At 50.5% G+C, this 14,963-nt stretch overlaps 1 protein-coding gene across 1 annotated transcript in view; it reads right to left on the reverse strand.

Moving 5' to 3' along the window:
* Positions 1-14,963, reverse strand: part of LRP1B (LDL receptor related protein 1B) — a 389,846-nt gene that overhangs the window by 302,173 nt on the left and 72,710 nt on the right. Inside the window, 1 exon segment of the mRNA XM_029072223.2 lies at positions 14,286-14,448. Within this exon segment, the coding sequence (XP_028928056.2) occupies positions 14,286-14,448 (163 nt within the window).

Genomic DNA, 14,963 nt, shown 5'->3' on the forward strand with positions numbered 1-14,963 from the left:
TGTGCCTCTGTTCCCTCATCTGTAAAATGGGGATTAAAACCGTGAGCCCCACGTGGGACAACCTGATCACCTTCTATCCCCCCAGCACTTAGAACAGTGCTTCGCATATAGTAAGCACTTAACGAATACCATTACTATTATTATTACCCAGCAGAAAGCTAGGAGAGTGAGGTGAAAGGGGAGGCAATGGGTGGAGGCATCAGGAATTTTAATTTGATCTGAGTGACATGGGAGGCAAGCCCGGCTTTACGCGAGCTCGCTCGATCTGTCCCGGCCTTGTCGACGGCAGTAATTACATTCCGCCCCCCGAGTCACCTTGGCACTTCCAGCCGAGCGTGAGGCCGTAGTCGGGGGTCTGCCGTCTAACGTGTGCACCCACAGACACTTGTAGGGGAGGCAGGTTTCATCCGGAAGGCCTGCTGTGTGACTTTGGGTGAATCACTTAATTGTGCCTCAGTTCCTTCAACTGCAAAGTGATAATTAGCTCTCTGTCCTCTCTCCCCCTTAGACTGTAAACTCCTTATGGTATAGGGACTGTGTCTGATCTGCTTCTCTTGGTAACTGACCCAGCACTTAGTACAGTATTTGTCACAGAGGAGATGCTTAACACCAGCTACAATTATTATTATCATTAATAGTATTATTAATATTATCATGGCATCCAGTTGGTCAGCCTCCAAACTGTACGCTCACTGTGGACAGAGCACATGCCTACCCACTCTATTGCATTGTACTTTCCCAAGGGCTCAGCACCGTGCTCTGCACCTGGTAAGCGCTCAGCAAGGACCACTGATTGACCCAGGTATTCAATCGATCGTATTTATTGAGCACTTACCGTGCGCAGAGCACTGTACTAAGTGCTTGGAAAATACAATTCAGCAATAAAGAGACAATCCCTGCCCACACCGGGCTTACAGTCTAGATCCAGAAATCCCAACAGAGTCCATGGAGAATGAATGACAGCAGGACACCAAGCAAGCAACTGCTGATGCTGGGGGAATGGATGGGGAGCGGCCACGAACCTCGAACCTAGAGAAGCAGTGTGGTTTGGTGGATAGAGCACGGGCCTGGGAGTCGGAAGGGCCTGGGTTCTAATCCCAGCTCTGCCGCAAGTCTGCTGTGTGACCCTGGGCAAGACACTTCACTTCTCTGGGCCTCAGTCACCTCATCTATAAAATGGGGATTAAGAGTGTGAGCCCCCTGTGGGACAGGGACTGTGTCCAATCTGATTAACTTGTATCCACACCAGGGCTCAGAATAGTGCTCGGCACAAAGTGCTCAACAAGTACCATAATTATTATTATCATCAATCTACCTGAGCTCTAGTCTGTCAGGGGAGTGTGGTCCCTGGGAGGGAATTGCTCCACCAGCTAGTTAGGTACCCCCAGGTCCTAGGGCAAATTCACTCCGCTGCCCCAATTTTAGCTCTCAAAGCCACTCTCAATCATCTCAGTCAACTTCCTGCCCAGGAGAGCACTTCGGTCCCTTCACCCCCTCATCACGGCTAGCGTGCCGATTTCTCCCCTCCTTGGCAACGCGATGCCGGACGGTTCTGTCGGGGGAGGCGTGGGAGATCCCGTTTTTTTGTACTGGATTCAACGAGGACCTTCCATCGGATCTTGTTGGGGTGAGGTCCATGGGGGCGACAGGGCGATCCTCACTCAGCTGTGTGAGCTGGACTCGCTTCCTCCCAACCCTTGGGCAAAACCTGAAAGCTTCCAGTGAGGGCTAAAAAGCCCCAGAATGGCAGATTGTTGGCCCTGTTCACGCTCTCTGAAACCTGTTCCCTCCCAGTCCTCACCATTCCCGTACTTGCAGGGGAGAATTGTACCTCTGGGGATGGCTGTATTCATGGGCCCGGGGAACCTGGGAAGGATTTGCAGGCAGAAATCCCAGCCAGTGCCACAACTCCGGCTAGAGGGATAGATCCCCCAGGAGCCAGAAGAGAGCCACATGCACCTGAAATAATGTTTGAAAGCCGATGCGAATCCCCCATAATTCACTACGCGAACACTCTACTCGTCTCCGCTGAGCAGAACACTTACCAAGGCACTAAGAGAGTCGGTGACTGGGCTTAATTTCTAAACAGCTCTCTAAAGCATTGGATAATTGAGCATCCTCTCTCTAACAGAGAACAATCGCCAGTGTGGGAATAATTATCAAATGACTAAAATCAGCACACACCAGCTTGGTTCCCTTAAATCAATGACTTTGTAGCTAATCAAAGACTTTCCTTCTAGGACCTTGCATGCTCTCTTTGTAATTTTACTCGTGTGTGTGCACAGTGGGGTGGGGAGAGTATGTGCACGAGTAGGGGTGGTACACGAATGTGGGGGGGGGGGCTGCATAAGAGTTGAGAGGAGGGGTACATGAGTGCAGATGTCCTCATGCATAAATGCGTATCCTCCAGTGATCTCCCATTACTGGCTGATCCGCGAGAGGGAGGTTCGCATGAGTTCTCCAAGCGAATGATGTAACGCACCTCGTTGGTTGACCTTGATTTAAAACCAGCGAAAAAGACGGACGCGATCTTAAAGAAGCGGAGAGTTTTCAATCCACTTCAGGCATACTGGGGACCTAAAAGATGGCTTCGAGCAACCAAGCCTACGGATTTGGTCTCGGCAGGGGAAAGGAGACAACCTGCTTAATAATAGCCATTGATCAAACAGCTAGTAGTTCTTTTCTGTGGAGAGGAATTCCTAATATTCAACTCATGACTTCATTTAAGGGGAGAGACGGAGCTGTAGGAAAACGATTTTCATTGGACAAGTCGGGACCCAGCCCCCCAATCTAGCCCAAGGTCGGAAATGACTCAACTCCGGCCACTGGAATGCTTAGACAGCCAACCCCAACCCACTCCCGAAGCCGGCTAACCCAACCCACCCCGATCTGGCCGCTGCTCTCCAGCTTGTGATAGTGAGCAGTTCCAGTCACAGCATTGACTGAGCATCCTCTGGGGGTGAGGTGCTGTGCTAAGCACTTGGGAACTGCCATGGAAGCACACATTCTCTGCCTGCAGAGAGCTTAAGCTCCAACAGGGAAGACAAACCTCAAATAATTTATAAATAAGGAAATCTATATGTACTAGAGGTGACTGATGGGTTGGTGTGATTCGGGGTGATGGGAGTGAATCGGGGAAGGCCTCCTGGGGGAGGTGGAGCTTTACGGTGGCTTTTCAGGTGAGGAGATCTGGGGAGCAGCAGATCGGGAGGCAGAAAAGGAGCCGGGTGAGGGAAAATGTGTGCTTGCAGGACGCTTGAAGTAAGGTTTTCATTATCATGGGAAGCAGCATGGCCTAATGGAAAAGGCACGGGCCCGGGAGTCAGAGGATGCGGGTTCTAATCCCAGCTCAGCCACTTGTCGGCTGAGCAACATTCGTTATGTCACTTAACTTCTCTGGTCCTCGGCTACCTCATCATTAAAATGGCATTTAATACGGTGAGACATGGGCTGTGCCCAACCTGATTATCTTGAATCTACCCTAGTGCTTAGGACAGTGTCTAGCATATAGTAAGCACTTAACAAATATCATTAAAAGAGCCCCAACGACAGCAAACCCAAGCCCTAGAGAAAATGGCAGCAACGGGAAGTGCCTGGCCAGAGCTCAGTGGGGAAATGCCAATCATCCCTCCCGACCCCAAAGCCTCATTGCTCCTGCTCATCTTCCCAACCTCATTTCACAAGCACCACTGTCGGGATCACCCAGCAGACTTCCAGAGCACTCCCATAGAAATCCCAGGACAGTGCTCTGCACCTAGTAGGTGCCCAGTACAGTGCTCTGCCTCAATACCCATACTAGTGGTGCTGTGGAAGCACAGCTGAACGTAAATTCTACATCAGGTTGCAAGACCATTCTGCTGTTGACCAATTTAGAGAATTTGTCTGAACCTGTACAGCCGAACAAAATGGCAGCAGAACTCTCCCCCAGGTGGAATAAATACAAAGTAATAATGGCACTTGTTAAGCACTTATTATGTGCCAAGCATTATTCTAAATGCTGGGGTAGATACAAGTTAATCAGTTTGGACACAGACCCCACTCCATGTGGGGTTCACTCTCCTAATCCCCATTTTATAGACTAGGTAACTAAGCGAAGTGACTTGCTCAAGGTCACACAGAAGACATGTGGCAGGCTATGAATTAGAATCCAGGTCCTTCTGACTCCCAGGCACGTGCTCTATGCGCTAAACCATGCTGCTTCTCAAGAAAAAGGAATAGGAAGCAAGCCCATGTTTACACATACGGCTTCTGTTCCTTGCCCAAAAAGGATCACGGCCTGCCTGTCCCCCATCCCCCACCTTCCTCTATCCCCTACACTGTTCATCACACCCGAGTCAGGGCCAGGAGGGGCGGGGGGTGCTGCCAAAGTGGGACGGACAATAAATTATTGTAAAACACAGATTTTGTTCTCCATTACTGCTGATTGCTAATTTATTTTCCAATGTGACTGTTCTCATTATTTTTCCTTATCCATCATGGGAAAATTGGAAACTCTTTCCAAACAGCTCATAATCTATGGTCGGCGTCTCGATTCCCCGCCCGGCCCCAGAACTCCCAGCCCGATGAGGTGCTGGATGCCCCCATTCCCTTCTGGGAAGGCCTTGGCACACGAAGCACAGTGCGGTCAGCCGACAGTCAGGTCCGCCAGCAGTGGGCTCTGGAGGCACAGTCCTGTCTCCCCTTTCCTCCTTGCAGGCGTCACAGGCCCACACACTCAGGGAGGAGAGAGGCCTGGGGAAGAAAGGCGCAGAAGACTAAATCTGGGATACACAAGGCAGGGTGGGTTTTGTGACGGCTTGACTTTCTGAGTAGGGAAGTTTAAAGAGAAAAGGACACTGCACTTGGAATAGTGGAACACTCGGGGGAGTTGAGGATAGGTTTCACTAGACCTCCCCTCCTCGCACTCCTCCAGAGACAGACAAACACACACACACACGCGCCAGGGTCTGGGCATACAGGATCAATGACAACTGTCCACTGGGAGAGCTTTTCCACCCCTTGATGTACTCCCGGGGCTGGAGGCTGGAATGGCAGACCACTGACTCAAGTGGTATCTGGGCAACGGGGAGAAAGTCTGTTGACCTGGGTTCTAGTTAGGGGTCGGGAGGAGATCGGAAGGAGGCGCCCTTTCTCTGCCTCTTCCCATGAGAGAATCCATGGTGCCATGGCTGGAGCTGTTGTGTCCACCCAAACGTGAGGTTGTCCACTGAGTATAATTCACTGAGCAGTACTTGTAGAAAGCACTTGGGAAGGGAGAGGAGGGTTAGAGGCCATGGTCCCTGCCCTCAAGAAGCTTATATCCTAGGAGGGGAGACAGACACAAAATGATTTTCACAGAGAAGGAGAGTTTGGAATGATGGACCCAGGTTTGGAGACATGGTTAAACAGTTGAGCGAGTCACCGAGTAGTTACATACTAATATGCATCCAACATTAGAACATTTGTATGATTCCTTGAAGAGACAAACCTCTCTCACAAGTACCCAGCTGGTAGTGCAGTAAACCCAGACATTGGATAAGCTTGGTGGAACCAGGCCACTGCCAAATTTCCCCGGGCGATACCAGGTCTCAATGGGTAACACCCCTGGCCACTCCAGATCCACATCTGGATTCAAGTCTGTCCATCGCCAACACTTCTTCTGCCCTTGGGTTGGGCCCCATCAGGACAGACTTGCTTCAGTGGGATAACGTTCCCGAATTTTTTTTCCTATGGTATATTTTAATTACTTACTATATGCTGGGCACTGTTCTAAGCACTGGGGTAGGTTGGATGCAGTCCAAGTCCCACACAGGGGTCACAGCGTTATTTTCCATTTTACAGATGAGGTAACAATCACAGGAAAATAAGGTGACTTGTCCAAGGTCACACAGCAGAAAAGTGGCAGAGCCGGGATTAGAATCCAGGTTCTTCTGACTCACAGGCCCGGATTTGAACCGCTAGGTCATGCTGCTTCCTCCCGACTCTCTAGAAACGTGTGACCCTCTCCAACCTGTGAATTGAGAAGACACGGCCTGGAGAACTGGTCGCGTCCACTTCTGCTTCTTCTGGCCCACCTTGCCCGTCTTTCCTTGGGGACTCCAAACACCCAGCCTCAATAAGGGGCTTGGCAAGGAAACAGTAAATTATCTCCTGGTTCATCCATGGAAAAATGACCTCTGCTGTAAGCTAATGCAGACCGGAGTTATTGAATACTGATCGGGTTCAAAGAATAACTGAGCTTCCTCTGAAACATGACTAACAGTGGCTAGACTTCCGGTACAAAGATTTCTCTTCTACAGCCGTGCTAAGGAGGAAACCAATTTGAGGTGACTGGGGATCCTATGTTTGTCTTCAGCTTCCTGGGAGGAAATCAGTGGACTTCATTGGCAAGTCCAAAATATTGGCCTCTCCATCACCAGAGGCTATCGGCCCAGACGGAGGTCTCACCCACCCACGATGACCGGGAACTGAGCCAGTAGTTGCAAAATGAGAGTCTTCCCACGGGTCCTAGAAAATTGGGCCGTATGAATCAAGGACCTCCCTAGGCCAATAGCTCTTTGAAGCCGGCCTGCCGGACCCCCAACCCCAACTCTGCCTTCTGCCCGCCATCTCTGGAAGGAGAGGAGGTAGGGGTATGTCATCCCCAGTCTCAGGGAGAGGGAAAGGAAACCGTGGCCTGGAAAAATTAAGCAACTTGCTCAAATACATTATAGAGTCACCATTTTCTGCCTCTGGGGCTCTAACTGGACACTCTTGGGTCTGGTCATTGGTAGGGAATTCAACAGATTCCACTGTGCAGGCCATCACCATCCACCTCACCTTTGATCTCCCAAAGTCTGCAAGGGAAGACAGGCAGAAAAAGATTTCTTTCTTCCTTCTTCACTGACCTAAGGCCAGGAGAGACCTCAGGTGGTCTAGGGCCAGAGGGAGGGATCCACAATCACAGGTCAGGAGGCCTCTCCCAAAGACCTTCCATCTTTGGGTCACCCTGAATGTAACTGGTTGGCAGCTCTGACAGATCCCTGACTCGATCCTCAGTCCCCTAGCTGCCCTCCTCTCGGTGTCAACCGTGCCCTTGGGCTCTGGACTCTTTAAGCACCGAAGCCCCACAGCACTTATCTTTATATAGTCTATTTCTTTATGTTCTACTATTCCCGACCTATAATTTATTTCGTTGTCTGTCTTCCCCTCTAAACTGTGATCGCCTTGAGGACAGGGTTCACAGCTACCAAGTCTACTGTTTCCACCACCAAACTCTCACCAATACCCTGCCTCTTCCCTGGAATGCCCTCCCTGTTCATATCTGACAGAGCATCACTCTCCCAACCTTCAAATCCTTTTTGAAAGCACATCTCCTCCAAGAGGACTTCCCTGACTAAGCCCTCATTTCCTTCCAGCAGCCCCTCAGCCCTTTCATACATATCTGTAACATTTATATTAATGTCTGTCTCCCTCTCCGCAATGTAAACTCACTGACAGCAGGGAACACATCTACCAAGTGTGATATCGTACTCTCCCTACCACTTAGTACAGTGGTCTGCACACAGTAAGTGCTCAATAAATACTACTGATCGATCGACCAATTGAGCCAGTCTCCCTGGGTTCATGGCTTCTGCTTAGTGGCCCAAGAATACTTCTCTGCTCCAGGAAACTGGGCTCAATCAGAGAGGCTTGTCTAGCCACACCCCACCTCGTTCTAACACCTTTTCACTCCCCACAGGGCTGGACATGAACAGGCTCAGGCTATATGTGACCAGGTAGTCTTGAGACCACCTGGCATCACTTCTGCCCTTTCGTCTTATAAGATACCTTTTCATCGGTTATCACTCTTCACTTTCACATGCTCCCCCCATGAGGGAGGGAGAAGGAGGGTCTTAACCCCATTGTCTGGATGAGAAAGTTGAGCCTGGACAAGTTCTAGATTTGGAACCCACAGCATCAACTACCATTTCTAGGTGGATGATTCCCAAATTCACCTCTCTGCACAGTGAGTGCTTAAATACCGTGGATTGACTTTTAACCAGTGTCACACAGAAGGCCAGTGGCAGAGGCAACATTAGGTTCAAATGATACTATTCCACCTCACCCAGAGGGCAGAACCTTCCCTGTGGAAGGCAACTTCTCCCCATTTCACAGATGAGGAAAGTGAGGCCCAGAGCCTTGCCCCTGGTCCCACAGCAGGCCAGTGGCAGAGCTAAGCCTCTGACCCAATTAGGCTATTCCACCCTAACCAGTGGCCAGACACTTCCCCGTGGCAGTTTAGGCAGGACCACTGGGTTGCTGGTGGGGGATGGGGAGGGGGCAAGGAGGGGGAGTCTGGCGACAGGATGCTACTGGGGAGATTGGAAATCATCTTCATTGTAGAAAAATTGCTTTTTCCTTTTAATAGCAATTAATCATACTTCTGGCACTGCTCCCAGTGGATTGTGAATTAAGCAAAACTACGCAAGCTCTAGGCATTCTCTGTGATTCATCATAATACATTTCATTCCAATTTACTGCACTTAAAAATTATTTTCAAGGTATTATGTATTATTAAATTTCTTGATAGATGGAGCCTGATCCCAGAGTAATTCCAGGAGAAGATGAAGAGAAAGGCCGGCTGTGCCCGCGCGGATTATTTCTATCCAACAGTTTTAATCAAAGACTCGGCCTGAGCCCAGTTAGGCCATCCTGACTTTGTTCGCTGACTGTAGATGGGGCGTGTCCCGGGTTCAAGATGGCTAAAGACGTGGTTCTCTGCATCCTGGGCTTTGGGGATTTTACTTCAACGCTCAGGGACGAAATGGGGATGACTAAACCAGATCTTTCCTCCCTTAAGCCTGGGAGCCCCAGTGGGGAATAGCACTGGGTACCACTTATCTACCCTGGATCTACTCCACTGCACAGCAATGCACAGAAAGCATTTCATACTTCAGTACTCCCCCAGGTGCTTATTCCAGTGCTCTACACACAGCAAACGCTCAATGAATACCATCGACTGATCACCACCACGATCTCCAATCACGATGACACCAATGACACCGACAGTAGGGACAGCAATAATAATGATAATAATAACAGTAATAAATTCAAAAGCCCTCTCTGTGATGCATAGGTTGTACCGTTTCCCCCCCAGGCCCCTCAGACCTCGGTCTCCCCAGAGAGCCCCACAGTGATCGGCTGCATCCCTGTCAGTGCTGGCTCAGTTATGGTGCAGTTAAAGTAACCTATGCTCGTGGTGTACCATCTCCCAGGCTCCACCCTGCCCCACGATGGCCCGCTTGCTCCCAAAGTGATTCCAAACTCATGACCTGCCAGCTAACTCCCCGTGGAAGTGAATTCTGACCTTCCCCCCACCCCTCAATGGTACCTCAAACAGGGAAATGCAAAGAGGAAGGCAGAGGAGGGAGGAGGGGGGAGGTGAGGGAGAACATAGCCAATCAGTGGTGTCTTTCTTGGGCACAGTCTGCAAAATTGGCGTCTGACCCACTTAGGGAATCGAGGCCTAAAACCCCATTTCTATCACAGATGTCTAATTCAAGTCGATGCCTTGAAGTCCCATCAACATCACCCACATTCTGCCCTTGTCTGTCCCCGTGAGAAGGACGATGGCAGTGGGGAGACTCATCTGTGCAAACATTCAGCCCAGAGCCCACCAAAGCCCATAGAAGCCAGCCCAGCCGGGCCTGGACCATGGCCCGCTAACCGCCCCCCACCTCATCCAGGAGAACAAAACTGGTCAAAAACACTGAGCTCCCCTGGAGGCTTAGAGCCCATACTGTAGCCAAAAGGAAAGACCTGGGTTTGCGTTGCCCACGGAAACAGCTGACGATTAAAGGGACCGTGCCAAGGATCTGTTTGATAGCTTTTAATTTTTGGTTTTTATGCTGTTTAGACTGCATCACCTTCCAAGCTCCTTGGGAATAACATTTTGTTCCACCTCATTTATGTTCCTGACATTTTCAACTCCCAGCAACCCTCTCTTTAGGATTATCTCTGTTTTGGTATTCTGCTCCCTGTGGAAAACACTATTACTGGTGAACACTATTACTGGTCCTTGACTGTTGAATAGGTGTTCACATCTGGGGCATCAGAGAGGGTGTCTCCATCTGGATCCAGTGCCCTCGGAAGGACAGGGCCACAGGTCGGCTGGAAGGCCTGGTTATTGGGCAGTAGAAGTGCTTGGAGCGACACTAGAGAACGATTCAGAATGAGAAGCAGCGTGGCTTAGTGGAAAGAGCATGGGTTTGGAAGTCAGAGGTCATGGGTTCTAATCCCGGCTCTGCCACTTGTCAGCTGCGTGACCCTAGGGAAGTCACTTAACTTCCCTGAGCCTCAGTTACCTCATCTGTAAAACGGGGATGAAGTCTGTGAGCCCCACGTGGGACAACCTGACTACCTTATATCTTCCCCAGCACTTAGAACAGTGCTTGGCACATAGTAAGTGCTTAACAAGTGCCATCATTATTATTAATGAGCCCGGTCTTCCCACTGGCACATGACTACCCATGTGGGAGCTATACTCCCATTTCCATGTTGCCGGGAGAAGACCCAGCCGATGGTGTCTTCACACATGCCTGATGACCCAGACCGCTCCTTGTCATTTCCCGTGGGGTCTAGTGAACTCTTTCGGATCCTTGGGAAATCATCCTTCAAAACCAAAATCAGGACAGTAAAGTGATAACGTTAATCACCAAGTGAGACCTGAAGAAATGTAAGAACATGGAATCTTGAGCAATGCCATTACTGGGTCAGGTCCCTGGCCTATACGGTAGGGGACTGTGTCCCGCCAAGGGTGCCAGATTGCTGGAAGGAACTGTGTTTTGGTTACCTCATGGTTAGGGATGGACCATCCAACATCCCTGACTCTTCCCTCTCCATCCCGGACACTCCTCAAGTGAACTAGCAAAGAGCAACCAACATCCCCAGCTCTCCCCTCTCTCCGACTCTCCTCCAAAAACCCAGCATGGTCCACCCAACACCGCTGGCTCCTCTCCATCCCTGACTCTCCCTCCAGGGATCCAGCTTCCAAATTCTAATATTTCCTTCTCTACCCCTGTTCCCTGTGGCAAGCTTGTCCAACTCTCTCTTGAAACCAATAACATCATTTACCCACATAACTGTCTGTGGAAACAAACCCCAAGGTTCAACTCCTGTAGAAGTGTCTCCTGTAGTTGCCCCTCACCTGGTGTGGTTGGACTTAGTAAACAATTTGATTTTACATTTAAACTATATTTCTGCCCCTCTCAGCCTGCATCTTTTGAGATTGCAATTGTCATAATCTTTTCATCATTTTCTCCAGACACAAAACTCTCTATCCACATCATCACCTGATCTGATTGCATTGCATTTCCCCCAGTGCTTGGCATGTTAAGAAGCACTTAACTACCACGATCGTTATAATTATTATCCCCACCATCCTGGGTGCCCTTCCCTGCTCTGAGCTTCCTGTGTCCTCATCTGCCCGCGGAGTTTAATCTGGGAATGGAACACCGCCTTCGGTCTTCTATCCTCTGGTTGAACAGTCCAGATTCCTAGATACCCAGCTGCCAATGTCACAGTTGGAACAATTTAATGCACTCTGTGGAGATGATTGGACTGGAAGGCGGAGGATCTCAAGGGTACTGAGGGGAATTACCCTGGGAATTTATGGAACTCCTTGTAATTGTTTTAGAAGTTCGGAAAGAAGACCCTTGCATTTTTCACTGCTTGGAGAGAGAATTCAGAGAGCCGTGGCAAAACAATAATGAACTGGGAAGGAGAAGAGACACGAGAGGAAAATGTTAAGCGTTCCATATTCATGGCTCATTTAAGGGACAGCTGTTGGAGGGTGGAGCGTGTCCGCTGGGAAGGTGGGCCAGGAAGGTGGACTTGCCTGCAGAACTGGCGTGGGGTGAGGGGTAGGGAATGGCTTCCCATGAGATTGGGCACTAAAAGAGAAGGGATGGTCCATCTCATACCCCAGCAGGGACAGTGGGCAGGGTCTTCAACCACAGTGGCCCCCGTAGGGTACTGAATTCCTTTGCGGGAAATCCCCGCCTGTCCATAGGTGAGCCATGGGACTGGTGGAGAGGAGTGAAGACAGTGAAAGGAGCAGAAATGTTCTACTTTCATCCATCAAGGAGTGTCCAAGATTCACAAGTGACTCGGAGTGACCCAGGCTGTCCAGGCAGTCGAACCAACCCAGGGGACAGTCCCTTACTCGGTCCCGAGGTGCTAGGGATTGGCAAGGTCAATTTTGGGGGCCTGGAGGTTGGGTGGGGGGTGGCGGTGCCCAGAGGTCATGTGTAAAGAATGGGATCCTTATCTTTGTCTAATTCCTGTTACAAAATGACAAAGTGGGGAGTCTAACAACAGATGAGAACTCTGAAAATAGAAGTGGCTTATGGTTCACAAAGGGAGATTGTGTTCTGAGTTGGCAGCTCTATTTCAAAATGGGTGGGACTTTAAGGGGCGGGGGGAAGGGCAGGGGCACACTTCAGACCCCCTTTTCCAACCTTGATGGACAAGATTGTCTATCCACTTGTCTAGAGTCCCACCTGCTAAACTGGGCCATGGTAAAGAACGCTGTCGGCGCACTCGAGTTCCCCTCCTCTCTGACAAGTGGGCAGCCTGGGTGGTCAAACACCAGATCTGCCGCCTCCCCCGCCTCCCCCCCCAAAAGATCAGCCAAGCTACTGCTCTTTTGAGTGCTGCCTCCCAACCCAGGGCTGCACTGGGCAGGAGTCATCCCCACCCCACTTCCCCGGCCTGCTAATATTCCAGTCTTCAATATTATTATTAATAAGTGCTTAACAGTCCAGGCACTGTTCTAAGTACCGGGGGAGATACAGGATAATCAGGTTGGACATAATCCCTATCCCACGTGAGGCTCACAGTCATAATCCCCATTTTTCAGAAGAGGTAATTGAGGCACAGGGAAATGAAGTGACTTGCCAAAGGTCACACAGCAGACAAGTGGGAGAGATGCGACTAGAACCCAGGTCCTCCTGACTCCCAGGCCCGTGTTCTGTTCACTAGGCACATTGCTTCTCTTGCAGTTTTCAAGTAATGAGGGATAAAAGTCCAGATATGGGTGGCAGCTGTTAGTTCAGTCACTATTTTCCAAGAGGCGTTCCCAGACTGAGCTCCTCTTCCCCCTCTACTCCCTCTGCCATCCCCCCTTTACCTCTCTGCAGCTAAAGCCTCATTTTCCCCTTTTCCCTCTGCTCCTCCACCTCTCCCTTCCCATCCCCACAGCACTGTACTCGTCCGCTCAACTGTATATATTTTCGTTACCCTATTTATTTTGTTAATGAATTGTACATCGCCTCGATTCTATTTAGTTGTCATTGTTCTTACGAGATGTTCTTCCCCTTGACGCTGTTTATTGCCATTGTTCTCGTCCGTCCGTCTCCCCCGATTAGACCGTAAGCCCGTCAAACGGCAGGGACTGTCTCTATCTGTTGCCGACTTGTTCATCCCAAGCGCTTAGTACAGTGCTCTGCACATAGTAAGCGCTCAATAAATACTATTGAATGAATGAATGAATATTTTCCCCTTTACTGAATGGTAGCCTCCACGGGCTCCTCAGCCATTTTGGGCTGAGCCATCTGGAGACTAGCAGACTCTCCCTAGGGTTGACCGTGACATGAACACCTCGGTCCCGTTTACCCCCAGCGGAGGGGCTCCGGGGTGAAGGAAGGCCCAGGCCCTCCTTCCTACTTCAAAAGCTTCTCCAAACCCTTTTTGGCCAGAAGGGGCCCCTACGTGACCCCTCCTGGTATCCTGAAATTCTGTTGCAGTCAGGGAAGAAAACTGCAAAGAAAAGCAGCATGGCCTAGGGGAAAGGAGCAGGAGACAGCGAATCAGAAGACTCTGTTCGCGGCACGGCCACTTGGACGCTGCCGACCTGGGGCGTGTCACTTAACCTCTCTGGGCCTCAGTTTTCTCATCTGTAAGAGGGAGATCAAATCCCTGTTCTCCCGCCCCCTTAGATCGTGAGCTCTGTGGGGGACAGGGATTGAATCAGATCTGCTTATCTCATATCTACCCCAGAGCTCAGTACGGTGTTTGGCCCACAGTAAGGGCTTAAAAAAATAGCACTGTTATCATTATTCTCACCATTAATAATTAGCGATTTTCCATCTCAGTGAGAGGTAGCCATGCTTGTTTCCCCAGGCCAGGAGCCAGTCCTCCTGGAGGGACAGGGGGTTTGTGGGCGTAGAAGCAGGGGATGCTGTGAACGGCTCGAATCTCTGGCCTTCAGCAGGTCCCAGAGCAGGACAAGCGGGGCACGGGGGTCGTGGCGGATTCCCGGACTCCGGATGCGCAGAGGCACTTACCCGGCGGTGGGGTCGAGGGCGATGGCCCTGGGGTTACACAGATCCAGGCTCACCAGGGTTACACAGGCCGACCCGTTGCGATCGCACACAAAGATCCGGTCGCCCACGTGGTCCACGAAGTAGAAATTCCCCGTGAGCCAGTCGATTGCCATCTGCCGGACATCTGCCCAAATATAACGAGAAAACACTGGTCACCAGAGTGGTCGATGGGTCACTGGGGTGGCTGTGCAAGCTGGTCGATCCCGAGGGGCACAAATGTCCAACTCTGTGTGGACTCACCCCTGCCAAACAGGCCGTGCGCAACCACTGGCTGCGTTCAACGGCCTCTACAGCTGAGGTGACCGAGGCCCAGAGAAGGGAAGTAACTTGCCCACGGTCACCCGGCAGGAAAGTGGTGGAGCCAGGATTAGAACCGAAGTCCTTCTGACTCCCAGGCCGTCCACTATCCTTTAACCTATGCTATCTCTTCCTTTCTCTGTTTTCTCCCCCAAACCGGCACGCTAAGGCTGGAGGTGTCCAGGGTAGCGTTCTGGCCACAGTTGGTCCTCAGTAAATACTACTGGATGAATGGGAAGGTGCCATCCTGTGCCAGAATAACTGATTGGATTTCCCTGGACGATTAAAAAAGATGATCTCACACTTTTCTTAGTACTCTGACTTCCTGACCAGTTGGGTTTA

Source organism: Ornithorhynchus anatinus, chromosome 9 (genome assembly GCF_004115215.2).
Source record: "Ornithorhynchus anatinus isolate Pmale09 chromosome 9, mOrnAna1.pri.v4, whole genome shotgun sequence".
NCBI classification, from domain to species: domain Eukaryota; kingdom Metazoa; phylum Chordata; class Mammalia; order Monotremata; family Ornithorhynchidae; genus Ornithorhynchus; species Ornithorhynchus anatinus.